The sequence below is a fragment of the Centroberyx gerrardi genome, chromosome 11 (genome assembly GCF_048128805.1).
Source record: "Centroberyx gerrardi isolate f3 chromosome 11, fCenGer3.hap1.cur.20231027, whole genome shotgun sequence".
Lineage (NCBI taxonomy): Eukaryota > Metazoa > Chordata > Actinopteri > Beryciformes > Berycidae > Centroberyx > Centroberyx gerrardi.
Window position 1 is genome coordinate 18,581,190 of NC_136007.1, and position 14,594 is coordinate 18,595,783.

The 14,594-nt window shown below is 40.9% G+C and overlaps 1 protein-coding gene across 1 annotated transcript in view; it reads left to right on the forward strand.

The window, feature by feature from the left end:
• Window positions 1-4,120: 4,120 nt before the first annotated feature.
• The window catches only part of LOC139913267 (roundabout homolog 2-like), an 87,534-nt gene continuing 77,060 nt past the window's right edge, over window positions 4,121-14,594 (forward strand). Inside the window, exons 1-2 of the mRNA XM_078286411.1 lie at window positions 4,121-4,175; window positions 9,772-10,098. Coding sequence (XP_078142537.1) covers window positions 4,121-4,175; window positions 9,772-10,098 — 382 coding nt within the window. The remainder of the gene's footprint in view (window positions 4,176-9,771; window positions 10,099-14,594) is intronic.

Sequence of the window (14,594 nt, forward strand, 5' to 3'; positions counted from 1 at the left end):
ACAGAGAGAGAGGTAGATTGATGAGAGTCAGTACCCCCATTTGATTTTTTTTTTTTTTTTTTTTTTGAGAGGAAGGCAGAATCCCACGTTGCCTGGCAACATGTCTGTCTCTGTGTGGGATGAGAGATGGAGTCTTCAACTGACTCTCTTATCTTATTGAACTTTGAAGATAAACATCAAATCACCTCACTCAATATACATTCTTCATCTCAGCCATATGCTGGACACCAAATGCATTTATGCAAATTGTACCACATGCCATTTTCAGCCTCCCGACTTTTGCCATTTTCATGCCGCTTTCAGTCTCCCAACCCAAACATGGAGGTATTTTCCCAGCTTTAATTATACACAAATTCAGAAGGCATGTTGGTTTGTGTCCATGAGTGGCCATGAGTGAGGCGTCACTACGACTGTAGTGATGTGTCACCTCTGGGTGTAACTCACTGGTACTGTAAAGTATGGAATGTATGCCTATTTATTCCAGTTCCATTTAGCAGGGAGGCACTTGCAGTATAACAAATGACTACAACATTTAATACATCAGCATGTGTTTAGAAAGCAGGATGACCAACTGGGCTGGGACGTAGATAGTTTTGATCATCCTGGAACATTAACCACACAGCACAGCAAAGTGCTAGTGTTAGTACAGTAGGTGGCCCATGTTATTATTGGAATCTATGGGGCTGGCGGGTGTTGCTGTTCTGAGAGCTGAGAAACACTGTAAAGCACTGGTATTTATGTCCACGCAGACGCTGATTTGGCTACTCTTGTATATCTTTAGGCTTATTAGTTCAAAATTTGGGCCGCTCAATTTGTTGTGAAAAGGCATTTGGGAATGATGACACTTCACGGAGGAATCATGAGCAGGCTGAAGAGCCAAGGGCTACAGGGCGCCAAATCAAAAGAACGCCAAGATCACATAAACAAGACCTTTGAAGTGAATCATAAAAAATTGCGTGCGTATGTGTGTGTGGACAGAAATAACTTTATTGCACAGCATACACTGATACTAAAACATCTGCCAGAACCTTTTCAGTTGTATAATTTCATTTTTTGAATAAAACAAAATCTGATACCATCTGATCAAGCCAGGACACATTTAGTTGAGACTTTCAAGATGTTTTTTTTTTCACGGCCTTTCTGGTCTATGAGACAACATACAGTAGAGAGTGACAGGAAAGTTGGACCTCTGAGGAAGAAAGTCTTTTCCACAGCCACAGCACATCCCATATCAACACATAAAAATCACAAATGAACATAAAGGCAACTTTAACACAGCCGGCACACATGTCCAAAATGGTGTCATATCATCAGATCTCTATTATCACATTGCAAAAATTGCATTTGCATGACAAATGTAACCGTAGCCCATGATTGTCAGTGCTTTATTCTTCATACCACAGCAGCCAGCAAGAGCTAAGTGTTATTTAGATGTAGTACCAGTGTCAGTATAATGCTAGTCAAAAATACTAATATGAGTAGTTTCAATGGCTCCAGAAGGCTAGGAAGAGCAGGTGAGGGGCCCAAGTGATGGCACTCACCATTTAGACTAATGTTCATACAGAAATTAATGCATTTACCTCTTCACTGTCACAATGTCGCTGGATGATGCTCAGTCATTATGACACTTGTTTAGAGTGTCAAAACCCAATCTTTGGATATCTCTACCCTAACTCTTGACCCCTCACAGCATTGAGGCTTTAACATTCCCATTTTGGCTTTAACCCCTGAATCACTGTTTGCTACTATGTTCATTATTTTGCTGCTGCTCTCCCAGTTTTCTTTGAGATGCTATGAGCTTGTTACTTGTTACTACATTTTGTAACATTAAGAGATAATGGTGAACAGCAGCATTACAGCATATTAACCCCCACTGCACTACAAATAAAGGAAAAAGGTGAAAATTTACCCACAAAATGGGTAATATCACCACAAAAATTAGTCCACATGTTTAGCTACCTATACTTTTTAAGTTTCCTTCTTGGACCATTAAAGTCCACCTTGACATCATTAATTTCTTGAAAAAGCACATTTATTATCCCTTCCTTGCACCTTTGATAGACAGGACTTAAGGTCACCCTCAACATGAAATGTGGAAGACGTTTTTATTCTATCAATGAGAGCTGTTACTTCTAGCATGAGAATCCTCTACTGCATTGTTTTGACTGGGATACCTGGCTATTTTCTGTGAAAATGCCACTTAACGATCCCTTCACTTCAGTTTTGTTGAAGGCTCGCACAATTGAGGCATAATAAAAAGCTATTGAAAGGAAAGAGGTCTCCACTACACTGTGGACTGAAGATGCTGTGATAAGAACAATCTAACAGGAAAACTCTATCGAAAACATCATTCTCTGATGGATGAGATCTATCCAGGTTAAATGATTGTGTTCACTTTACACCCCCATCATACAGACTGAGTTTAGCCATCGCCCACAATTATCATTCGATCTACTGCCGTGAATTCAGCGCCGAAAATGGTTTAATTTCACTCTGTGGATCAATAGCACCTGATACAGCCCATCTCATTCTCATCTCACGGCAATGCACTGCATTTATAATGCCATTGACAATATTGAGCAGTATTGACGACGAGGCAGGGTAAGCACCGCAGGCAGTAGGCAGGAATGAAGTGCCATTTCTTTACAGCCATACACCTTTTTAACAGCTTTTCCCACCATGAACATGGAAATAAAATGAGGGCTAGTAAAACTGGAGGGTTTTGTTTGCATTGTTTAAATGGACGATGTGCATTTAAAGTAACTCATTCTGCCATCTGGCAGTAGGGAGTATACTGACAATCTGACCTGACAACCAAATAAAAATATATGTGAGAATAAATCTCAGCAACAAATCTGCACAATGGTTCCTCTGTGAGATCTCTGCATAAGAGAGAGCATGCACATGTTTGTGTCTTTGATAAACAAAATGGCTCCACTGACAAATCTATCTTTAGTTCCATTTTCAATGTTGCAGACCAGAGCCTTTGTTTATGGATGTGTTTCTCTGCATTCAATTGATTTGACCTGATTTTCAGTTACTGTATGTGAGCAAGTAAACCTGACAGATTGCCCTTCATGTGTACACAGTTCAAGAGTGTCTAGATGCATATTAATACAGTAGAGTAGAATGAAGAGATAAATTCCATTGGAAGACTGACAATGTTTTTAATGAGTGTGCCATCTGTATATTGTGCACTGATTTTTATAGCCTAAGCCACTTGATGGGCATCTGTGCAATTAAATAATAATAAACATATTAGCCTATTATTTTGATCATCATCGACAATGGTTGTACATTTTTTATAAAAAAAAAAAATCCACAATAAGGGACGTTAATCCTTATAAACCGGCGGGCGTATGACAGGATACTTCAATAACAAAACTGTCCGAGGATGCCAACAACATACTTTCATTCCAGCAGATCACACACAGCGATAATACAAAAGGCTGTTTCGAGTGGATTTATCTACTCTCTTTGCGTTAAATTGTTGTCCAAAGTAGGACAGAAAGGGAGGAAAGCGAGACACTGATAAGCATATTAACCACAGAATTCAAAGTGTTGGAGTTGAGAGTTTGAGTGTTTACACCTAGGTTACATTTGCCATCTCCATCCTCCCAGGGCAGGAGAGCAGAGAGGAGGGGCTGTGTGCGCCGTGCTGCACTGTGCAGCTATTCACCTCTGACTGAATCCCATCTCCACCTTTCAGCTCGTAACTTGTCCCGCGCGAGGATGAACGCGTTTCCCCGCAGTCGGACCCGATAAAGTATCACGAGAATGAGCTCGGATGGGGAAATCGTCGGAAACTGGAGTGTCTATGGGCGTCGGTGATTGTTTGCAATTGGTGACTGCAGAAATTTCCAACGGGTCGGCGAACAGACCGCTGCTTACTGGTGCGCTCTTGGAGAGGAAGGATGGACATGTGAATGTGAATGATTTCGTTCAGCGTCTACAATAAACCAGTTGTTTTGGTTCATTAACTTGAAAGACTAAATAGTCGCGAGGTCGCACAGGTTGAACTGGATTGACTGATTAATTAATTGATTGTTTGATTGATTGATTGATTCGCCGTAAAAGAGGAATTCATGCGCCGATAAGCTTACAGGGCCAATATGCCAGAATGGGTCTCCTACGGTATTTATTTCTCTGTGGACTGCTGTACACCCAAACCGACGGTAAGTTTCCAAACACCTCTAATAGTCTAAACATTACTTTGTGGTTGAAATAAACATGTGCTGCCCCACGCTAAGCCCCAAAAAGCACGTTGATGGGCGGCGATCTAAATCTATTCAGCCCATGGTCTTGTCAGCTCAAGTGCGTCAAGTGCATCAAGAAGATATTGAGTATGGTATCCCACATTATTTAAATGAGTTGTTCCTCTTATTTTAATGTTGTGTCTACAATCTGAAATGCACCATACCAGTCATAATACCTCATTTAGTCTCAATTCATGAGATTGTTAAAAGCCAACAATTTAATGAATTGGGGAGATATATAAATGGTATTCATTTATTCATAAGGGCCGTCCTAATTAGTACATTTATTAACTGAATACACGCCTTACCATCCTTGAATTGTTTCAGTCTTTTCGACAAGTATAATTCCTTGCGAATGTGTTTTTGAGATAGCAGAAGCCTAGTGGCAGGCATTTAGTGTCCGGATAGTCACGCTACAACTTTTTTTTTCTATCCCGAAACGAGAGCCATTGAATAAATGTTGTCCATCCCTCAATCTCATACCATCAGGCTATCTCATATGCAACGTTGTCTCCCCTTATATCCAACCCTGTCAAAGGTGCAATAACCCTATTTTTTTCAGAGTTCACAGTCTTATCTCTGAAATTGGAGAGACTTGTGGAGCTGGATCTCTACTAGTTAGGGTTATAATCATTGTGTGTGTGTGTGGCTCAACACAAGAGGTTGCTCACAGGCAGATGGTGGAGCTTATGTCCTATAGCTGAAATGTCTAATGTGCCCTGGACAAGATGCTTACTCATGTAGCCTGGAAATTTGCCCCCTGACTTGCTGTGTAAATTTTGTCTACAGGTAACACAGGCATGCACCTACATGTAGAAATGAAGCTGTACTTTAAAGACATATCCAGGATTGTGGTCTTGACACTGTTGCGCCCATCAGGAAGTGTTTTCGTACTACTTCTCCCCAGTATGAAACATAGTAAATCACAATGCAGGTGCAGTGTCAGTGTAGTAAGTGTAGTGCAAGTCTGATCGATGCTGGGAGTGGGTGTGGAGGTGGGTGGTTCCTCAACACCAGAATTTACTCTTGAGCCTTTTGGAGGTCATGGGGCTAATTCAATGAATCATCTGTGAGAAGAAAGGTGCCCACTTGATAACCCCAATGACATACTTGTTCTCACCATGTGCTGTTTCCTCTAACATCCAGTCCAGGTTTTCATGTAGGCACTCACCCTAGCTTAGTAGCATGAGGAATGATTACACCAAGTCCTGGCTATTGGTATGTAAATAGCATTAATGTTTACAAGTGTGGTATCTGTCAGTTTTATGTGCTGGTAACTGGGTGTCTTGCAGTACTTTTGACTTGGTAAATATTCTTTGTGAAGCCCATAGTAAAAATCCAGGCATGTTCACTACTTTAGGATGGGGGCAATTTATGATGCACATAAACATGATGATAAAAAGTAATGTGTTTTTGGAACATAACCTGCATACAGTACTTCCTTACATTTAAATGGGCAAAATACAATCAAAAGGGCATGTCGGCTAGTTGCTAGGTTACACTCTGTTCATTTGCTTTTACTTCTGCTCTCTTATCTGTCAGATTTTGTCAAATGATATGTGATAATTGACTCTATACTATGGGTTGGGAGACCACTCATGTCTGATTGGCCTGGGGGGGGGGCATTGATTTCATTTCACCAAAACAGCATAACAATAACGCTATCAATATACTATAAGTAGAAGGCTATTTAGGCAGTTGTGTAGGACAGGACAAAGACCAAGTCAAGACCAAGTTCAGTTGGGATAAATTGGCTAGCTAAGTTATCTAGTTAACTAATAAGTTAGTTTACTGACTATAGCTGATGGAAGCGTCTTGTTTTGGTTTGTCTGTTGGCTTGACTGGGTTGTGATTGACAGAAGGCGGGTCCTAACGTAACCACAGAGCAAGTTAGCAATTGGTTGAAAGTTTTATTTTGGAGAGGAAAAGATGGAAATCAGGGAAACAGAAATAGAAATTGGTAGTAAGACATCCACTCCTGTCTTGTCTCAGCTCTCGTGGGGTTCACAAATGTGCACATTAATATGAAACAGTGACCAGAACTTCTTTCAAAATGTAAACATTTATAGCCTGATATTATTGTTCTGATGCTACTTTGCAAAACGCATTTGTCAGCTTCACATTCACAGTGATAGATTTGATTTACTGATTCAATTGGACATCTCCGGAGTTGTTTTTTATGTTGTTTGGAATTGAATGGGAGTGAATGAAGCCGAAAGATTTGGCAAAACATTTTTAAAATATCTTCAATTATGGTGCATGCATGTTAAAACTGTCACAATTAACATTAAAGGGATAGAACATGTAAAAAATGAGCAAAAAATTAAATCACGCTGGAATTGTGCTTGTTTTGAACAGGGACCAATGGGGCATTCCTTCCCTCTTGTGGCTGAAAACCATTCAGTATTGATAGTTACGTATGGTAAATCTAGTTGTGATCACAGGTGGAGCCCTCTAATGGGGCTCTCTTGGCTTAGCCACTCATCTAGTCGCCTCAGTGCACTGAAATTTGCATGCACCTACACCAATCAGGATGAGCCTACTTAGCTCTATGGCTGCTCGCCCTATGTAAGGCGACCCTTACTCTGCATCCACTAAGTCTTCAGCGACCATGGAGCAGCAGGGTGACTCCTTAGAGGGCTCCGCCTGTGATCGCAGAATGAGAGTTACCATTGGCTGGCCATTCCAGAACAGCAGCGGAGTTTCCCCTGTGATTCTCTAACATGCTGGTGGAAATGGCTCCAGCGCTGCCTGCACCTCGCAGAAGAAGCCTGGCAGGTGGTGTAACCCGTCAGTTCCGCTATCCCCAGAGATGCATGCTCGGTGCCGAGGCACTCGAAGCGGTGCTCATCGGGATCGATGACGGTGACCATTCTCGGGCACGTTGGGCCTACTTTGCTAGTGGAGTGTCAAGACGAAGCCATCCAAGGCTATGTAGTCGTCCTCAGGCACTCAAGAGAAGTGGATGCAGAGCAAGGTTTCGTTCGCCTATGTAGGGGTATATAGGGCGAGGAGCCATAGGACTAAGTAGGCTCATCCTGGTTGGCTGAGTATGTGCATGCAAATTCCAGTGCGTTGAGGCAACTAGATGAGTGGCTAAACCAATCGCCGGCGAAGCCTGTGTGCAATAGAACAAACAGGTACCAGTCACAAACCGAGAACCTCACAGTGCTCAAGCAGTGTCACTGCCACTCCACCAATGGGGACATACTGCTTGACTCAGCAGCTAGTGAGCCCTTCTAGTGTTGCTACAGTTTAATATGCTCCTTGTTAGCCTATTAGCTTGCTCACTAATCAATATATTGAGATAGCAAGACAAAAAAATGGTAGAACTTAGAAAAAGGATCCTGGTATTTTTTTTTCTATTTTCTAAGTCACTATATTACAAACTGGGGAGGAAAAAAATAGACATAAGTTAGATTTTTGGATTTGCCAAGATAATTCTGAAAAAATAAAACAAATCACATCCCGTAGCTAGTTTGATTATATCTGCAAACTACTGCTTTTCCTAAGTACCAACAATCTGAAAGCTTTTCATTAGTTGAATTTGTTTTGCAATTAAATTTAAACTGAATAAACTGAAAAACTGAATTTGAAACAAGTTCAATTTTTTTAAATTCTGATTCAAATACGAACATTCAGTTTCACTGATCACATGAAAATTCACAACACATAATTCAAATTCAGGTGTCTGGTGGCATAAATCTCACCCCATACTCAGGGTTTTGGGACTTGCCAATTAGAATAGGTGAGTATTTTTGTGTTTTTTGTGCTTTTTTTGTTTGTTTTATGCATGCTTGCGGATCAACAGTAATGTTATTTCCCAAAGAGACTTATAGGGTTTCAGAAGTGGTTTAGTGTGTTGGCACCAGCTAATGGAATGTTTTTATCAGCACACCTCTTAGCATTATAGACTGTCACATCAATTTTGCTAACATTTGCTGCTTTATTTCATTGCTGTATAGCAGCCAGTAGTCATTCTTAGTCCTGGTTACCATTGTAATTTACATGATTTGTCACCATCAAAGGCAAAGACAAGAGACCGTGTAACTTTAACTTACTTTCATTTATTTATAGCATATTTATTTCTATGCCTTATGACAGTTAAATCCAAAATGTCAGTCTTGATGAGTCTAACATCATGCACTTGGTGTATTTACATGCACACAATTCTCAGGAAGGCTTTTTAACACAGATGTCATAATGTACTCATGTAGCATGCAACACATGACATGCGAGTGTTGTGATGTTGTCATTTCTGGAAAGAAACACACTGCCATGGCATCCAGGTCTTTCCTCTGTGGTCTTTTTGACACAAGTCATGCATATTTTAAAAACTGAATTAAATTGAGTTAAGGTGTTCACATGCCAAATAAATTGAAAGATTGGGCAGAAATACATCTAGGTTTCTTAACCGGGTTGTGGTTATGACCTTACTCTGATCAAGATAGTCAGGATCAGGCATTTACATGACATTTGCTATGGTTGGACTATTTCCTTAATCAGGTTAAAATCGTATTATAATGCCTAACTGTAGTAATGTACCCACTGAGGAGGAAAGAGAGCGAGAGAGTCTTGAATTGTATACTTTACACATCCACAATATTACATAGTGAAAAATCCAGCGTAGCAGCCACTGTTATACACCCACTGAGACATGTTTGATGATGTCAGTGCTTGATGGAACGTGTTAATGAAAAAGCTAATGAGATGTAATGACTCCTTGGCTCCCGTCTGTGAAAGTAAATATTGGAGCCTGTGTATTGTGGTAACATGGCATATAGTGCAGTAAGGGTCTGACACATATCGACTTGCCTGTCAAAGACAAGTGAGATTCCACCTTGTTTTTCTCAACCATCATGCTGTCAAATCGGTCTTATGTACCTATATTGTGTACCTACAGTATATTGGCAGTGAAAAGGCAATGTCAGTGAGGGATGAAGTGTTCTCTAGGCCATTCATTCAACTTTCTTGCTATTTTCAGAGTTGCATTGTCTACAAAGGTATGAAGGTATATTACTGTGCTGTTATGTGCCTCAATCATCTTACTGTAAAGTGGTAATCCATTTAGGCGGGCATTGCAGTGGCATTTTTGCGCTGCACTCCCCAAAGATCACTTCACATTCAATGTCGGCAGTTGCGCGACTTTTTTTTCCTTAGATTTTCTGTTGATGAAGTTTGAGTTCCTGTAGGTGTTGCTCTTTTCTTTGTCTGCTTAGCCATAGTGACTATCCACTGGTCATGCTAACTACTGAGTTCTTCTATTTATTCCAAACAAACTGCTGTTGCTGCTGCTGTAGTACATAACGCATCACTTTATGTGTGCAAGAGGATTTTTCTCAAGAAAGACCTACCCGACACTGGGTGTTTAGAACCACAAATATAAAATCTTTCATAATCTGGGTATAGGTTGAATCACTATTGTTCTACCAATCTCCGACGGACCTTTATTTATATGAAAATGTCACGGATTATTGCTTAAACTGGTCATTCCACACTTTTCTTTCTCTGTCAGGGTCCCGTCTTCGCCAGGAGGACTTCCCTCCCCGCATTGTGGAACACCCCTCTGACCTCATTGTGTCCAAGGGGGAACCAGCCACTCTCAACTGTAAGGCAGAGGGCCGTCCTGCGCCCATGGTGGAGTGGTACAAAGATGGGGAGCGCGTCGAGACGGACCGCGACAACCCCCGCTCTCACCGCATGCTGCTGCCCAGCGGCTCCCTCTTCTTCCTACGCATCGTCCACGGACGACGCAGCAAACCTGACGACGGCAGCTACGTGTGTGTGGCCCGCAACTATCTGGGAGAGGCAGTAAGCCGGAACGCATCTCTAGAAGTAGCATGTAAGTCTGAGTCTCACATTACTGTAGCTCATGTGCCTTTGGGCATGAAGGTAGTGCCCTTGTCAAAGGGATCACGCTGTTGCTGTATGAAGGGAGAAGTAAAAATTCAAGTAGTTGTACATTTCAGTGATATGCGTATGGATTGGTAACCGTAAATGCAGTTATTTTGTTGAATTATTGTTTTATGAATTGTCCATGTGTGTGTGTGTGTGTGTGTGTGTGTGTGTGTGTGTGTGTGTTAGTGCGTGTGTGCATTTGCTCATGTCTTTATGAGCCCAATAGTGTCACTTTGCAGTGATCAGTATGTGTCTATATAGCATCATTTTGATATGTTATAACCTCATAAGTATAATGAACAAGCCCTAAAATTCAATTGTTCTTTGTTTTGCTGCTATGTTTTCTTTTTTTTTTTTTTTTAAATCCTCCAATCTTGTTAACGTGGCCTCTGAAAAAGGTGCAGTTAGTGTTAAATGAAGTGTAACATTTTGGGGATGGTGTGCTAAGAGATCTACCCATATGCAAGATGTCATCTGTCAAAATATGAGAAACTTTACCTCTTTCACTGAACCTACGAGTGTGTGTGTGTGTCTGTGTGTGTGTGTGTGTGTGTGTGTGTGTGTGTGTCTGTGTGTGTGTGTATGTGTGTGTGTGTGTTCATGCATATTTAGGCATGTGCATATATGTGTGCGTATGTATGTGGATATGTGTGTGGATTGCGAGAGAGACCTGTTTGGATGACCTGTTTGAGTAATGTATGGGTAGAGCTGTGAATCGCTCCAGGGAGTGAGAGAAAGGGGGCAGGATTTTAACCTAGCTTACTCTCTCCCTTTCTCTGTTTGGATTTGGAAAGATGCAGCCTGCTCCCAGCCAGTTCTCTCCCTGTGTGGGAGAGAGGCGCTCTGGGCTATTCACATTTCCATTATGTGCTAAACTGAGCTGATTCCTTGCCATGAACAAGATGCACACACACACGCTCGCACGCACACACAAATATACATGCATGCACACACAAACACCCACACAGTCTCTCCCGGTCTCTCTCTCTCTCGCTCTTTCAGAGATGCATTACACAAACAGTAAATTGTGCATGATTTTGAATTTACAAAACATTTACTTATCCAAGCATTCTCATATACCCACGGAAATACTTTCAGTCCTGTTTTCAGTGTTATTAAATGGACAACTTTAGGAAATGCATGACCTGATGGCTTGAGTGTGATACTTTCCCGTGTTGAGAGTTTAGGAGGGGAATTTTTCCTCCATGTTTCTTTCTCTTTCTCTTTGTCTTTCTTTCTCTCGCCTTATGGTCACTATGGCACTGTTGCAACTTGTGCTGTTTGGGTTGAGTAGGAGCACATGAAACAGAAATTAAATGCCTGCGATAACGGCTCTGTCCGCGGAGCCTAATAGCTACTGAGTCAAGACATCATCATCATTTTTGTGCATCCTCATCCTCTCTTTGTCTTATTGCCTTTCCCATATTAGACACTTTTCTCTTCTCTCCTCCTCTATTACTGCTACTGTTTCCTTCCCCCTCTTTGTAATCAATACTGCCCAACTGTCCTGGAAATGCTTATGAGTCAGGAGTTGGCAGGTATTTGAGAGGACACACAAATCTGTCTTCAAACAAGACAACTGTGTGTGTATGCACCCATACATCTATGTGTGGACATGAATGTGTGTGTGTGTGTGTGTGTGTTTGGGGGGTACTTCATTGCAATACTTCTTTCCAGTGTAAATGACTTACAGTTGTAAAATGAGACATTGTGCTGTTTGATATGCTGGTTGATACCTATCTAGTACCAAAGTACAGCTACTATAGCACTATCCCTGTTTCACTGGAACCGGATTTTACATTGTATTATTAACATCTTGAACAGTGCAGCCTTGATTTGAGTTGGTGAATAAATCTTTCCTCAAAAGAAACCAAAGGCCCAAAACTGTCTTGGTAATGTCAAGAGACAAATGCTGGAGCTGTGCCACTGACTCCATTGATTGAATGAATTGAAGACCGACTCTGTGAACACAATGACGGCGTCGGAGTGATTTTGTGGGGATATGGGCACATTTTCTGGTTGCTCTTACAATACAATAAAGCTCATTTGTATTTTGCAGCTCAAACAAGGATTCTGAATTCATTTTCTGAGCTCACGTCACATATTCATTGTCAGTGGAGGAGCTGCATTTTGGTGTCTTGATGGCATTATGAATTAATCTTGGTTCTTTAGTTTCTACTTCTGGAAGAGAGGGCCTTATGTATGAGCAACACATACAGGGGGTAAAATAAATATCAAGCACCCGATATCAAGTACCTAAATATAAATATCAAGTACCTAATATCAAGTAACTAAATATCAAGTATCTAATAAGGAATAGGGCCACATTATGTCTTCAGAACAGCTTCAGTTTTCCTTGAAATGCTGTCATACACTGTGTGCATATATGGATATTGGACCATTGGACCATTCTTCAAGTAGGAAACCCTTCAGCTCTTCTTTGAGGATCTAGGAGGATCTACTTCCCATAAAGGTTCAATGATATTTAGATCTGGTGTTTGGGGGGTGGAAGGCGTTTGACTTCATCCTGGTGTTCATGAAGCCATTCTTGAATATATTTACCAGTGTGTATGGGGAAGGAAGGAACACTGTTTTGCACCATAGGGTGCACCTGTCCATCATAGTGTGGCTGCCCATATCTTTACAGATCCGCCACCATGTTTAACAGTTGTCAACAGACATTGTGGGTTGAAGGCTTCCTTTGGCTTTCTTCAAACGTAAACCCATCCGGATAGGGTTCAGGTTTTGTACTCCTTACACCTCCATATGTGTCTTTGTGCATTGGTCTTTGAAACAAGCAGTTTCTGAATGGCAACCCTGCTACAAATACCAGCTTTGTGAATCTCACAACACACAGTTTTTGTGTGGACTGTGTCACAGAGGTGGTGATTCAATTCTGTTGTAATTTTTGAGATCATAGTTTTGTGGTGTTGAGCAACAATCCTGTTAAGTGTCCACTTATCTCTGTCGGTGAGCTTCGATTTGCGACAACTGATCTTCTTGCTGGTGTAGTTTGTCAATACGTTTCCCTTGTCACATTAGATAATTTTGCAGTTTTTATGACCAATGCACCTGCAATTCAGGTACCAACTATTTGGCCTCTTTGGAACTCTGTTAGTTGCCTCATGTTGCTTTGAAAACTTGCATATAAACATGGTGATTGTCGCACCTCTTTGAAAGCTGACACATACAGTACTGCTAAATGACACTGCATGATCACTGCATAGCCTTTGTAATTGTGATTTAGTTGCTTCAAATTTAAAGTCCTTTTTCATGTTTCCATTATTTTGTTTCCCCTGTAAATATTGGTGATGCTCACTGATAGTGACAGCTCATCTTTAGCTTGCAATTTAGCTGGAATTGGTTACAAACAAATATCTTGTTCACATCTTTTCCCACTAATAAACCTAAAGTGTTGATCTCGCTTGCTAGCTCAAATAACAGACACTAATTTATTTTGTTGTGTTTTGTCTCCTCCTGTGCAGGCAGTGCCAGTAGGATGCTTTTTTCTGGAGTTGTCTTACAAGAAAAAAGAGAGTAAAATCAAGGCAGCCTTTAGTCTTTAGTGTAATTCAGAATATCATGGCTACTGGCTGCATAATCGCATGACTCCTTCAGGGGCCACAGAGCCTGCCAGTGTTTCTGCAGCCAAAGTTGTCATGCGATGCTGCGGGTGGGAGCAAGCGGGTAGACCAAAGTGCTGTGGGGATGTTCTGACAGAGAGCCTAGCTCGAAATGGTCTGTTTCCTTAGTAATCCACACACATCCTATAATTTTCTAATAGGCTGTAGCATTGTGTCTCACAAGTGTATAGAATAACCAGTGGCTTAGAAAAAGTAGCTAGCTAGAGGGTTGCTACTCCCCTGGGGAGATTTTTGCAGCACAAGCTCAATTTTTGTGGTTTATTGTGCATTTTAAGAGCTTTATTCTTCCTGAAATTTGAAGGAACATTAATCATTTCAAGTGATGTGAAACACCACAGATGGTATCAAACCTTAGAACATGTAAATTATGCTGATCTCTTAACTGCCAGGCAAATCTATAGCTATAGCAGCCTAAAATCAAATAATATATCCCATTTGCTTGTCTTATAAATTAATCAAGCTCTACCCAAACAAACCAGTTTATCTTCTGGAAAAGTTGTTTGGTAGAGCTCATGCCCGGCAGTCTATAGAAAGGCTTGCAAAATAGTATATTTCTTCTAGCATTATGTTTGTAGATTAGTAGGTGGTGCATAGGGGTGTTTTTTTCCTCACCATGTTCATCTTTCTCCTTTATTAATTCATTCACAGCTTCAACACATTAATTTTTAGGTATTTTAATATCTGCTCGTCCTCTCACTCCATTACAGTTCAAAGGTCCATTAAAACATTATCAGATTTCAGTTAAGGCCTGCATGGTTATTTCATCACTGCAAAATATTGCAGCATATACATTATT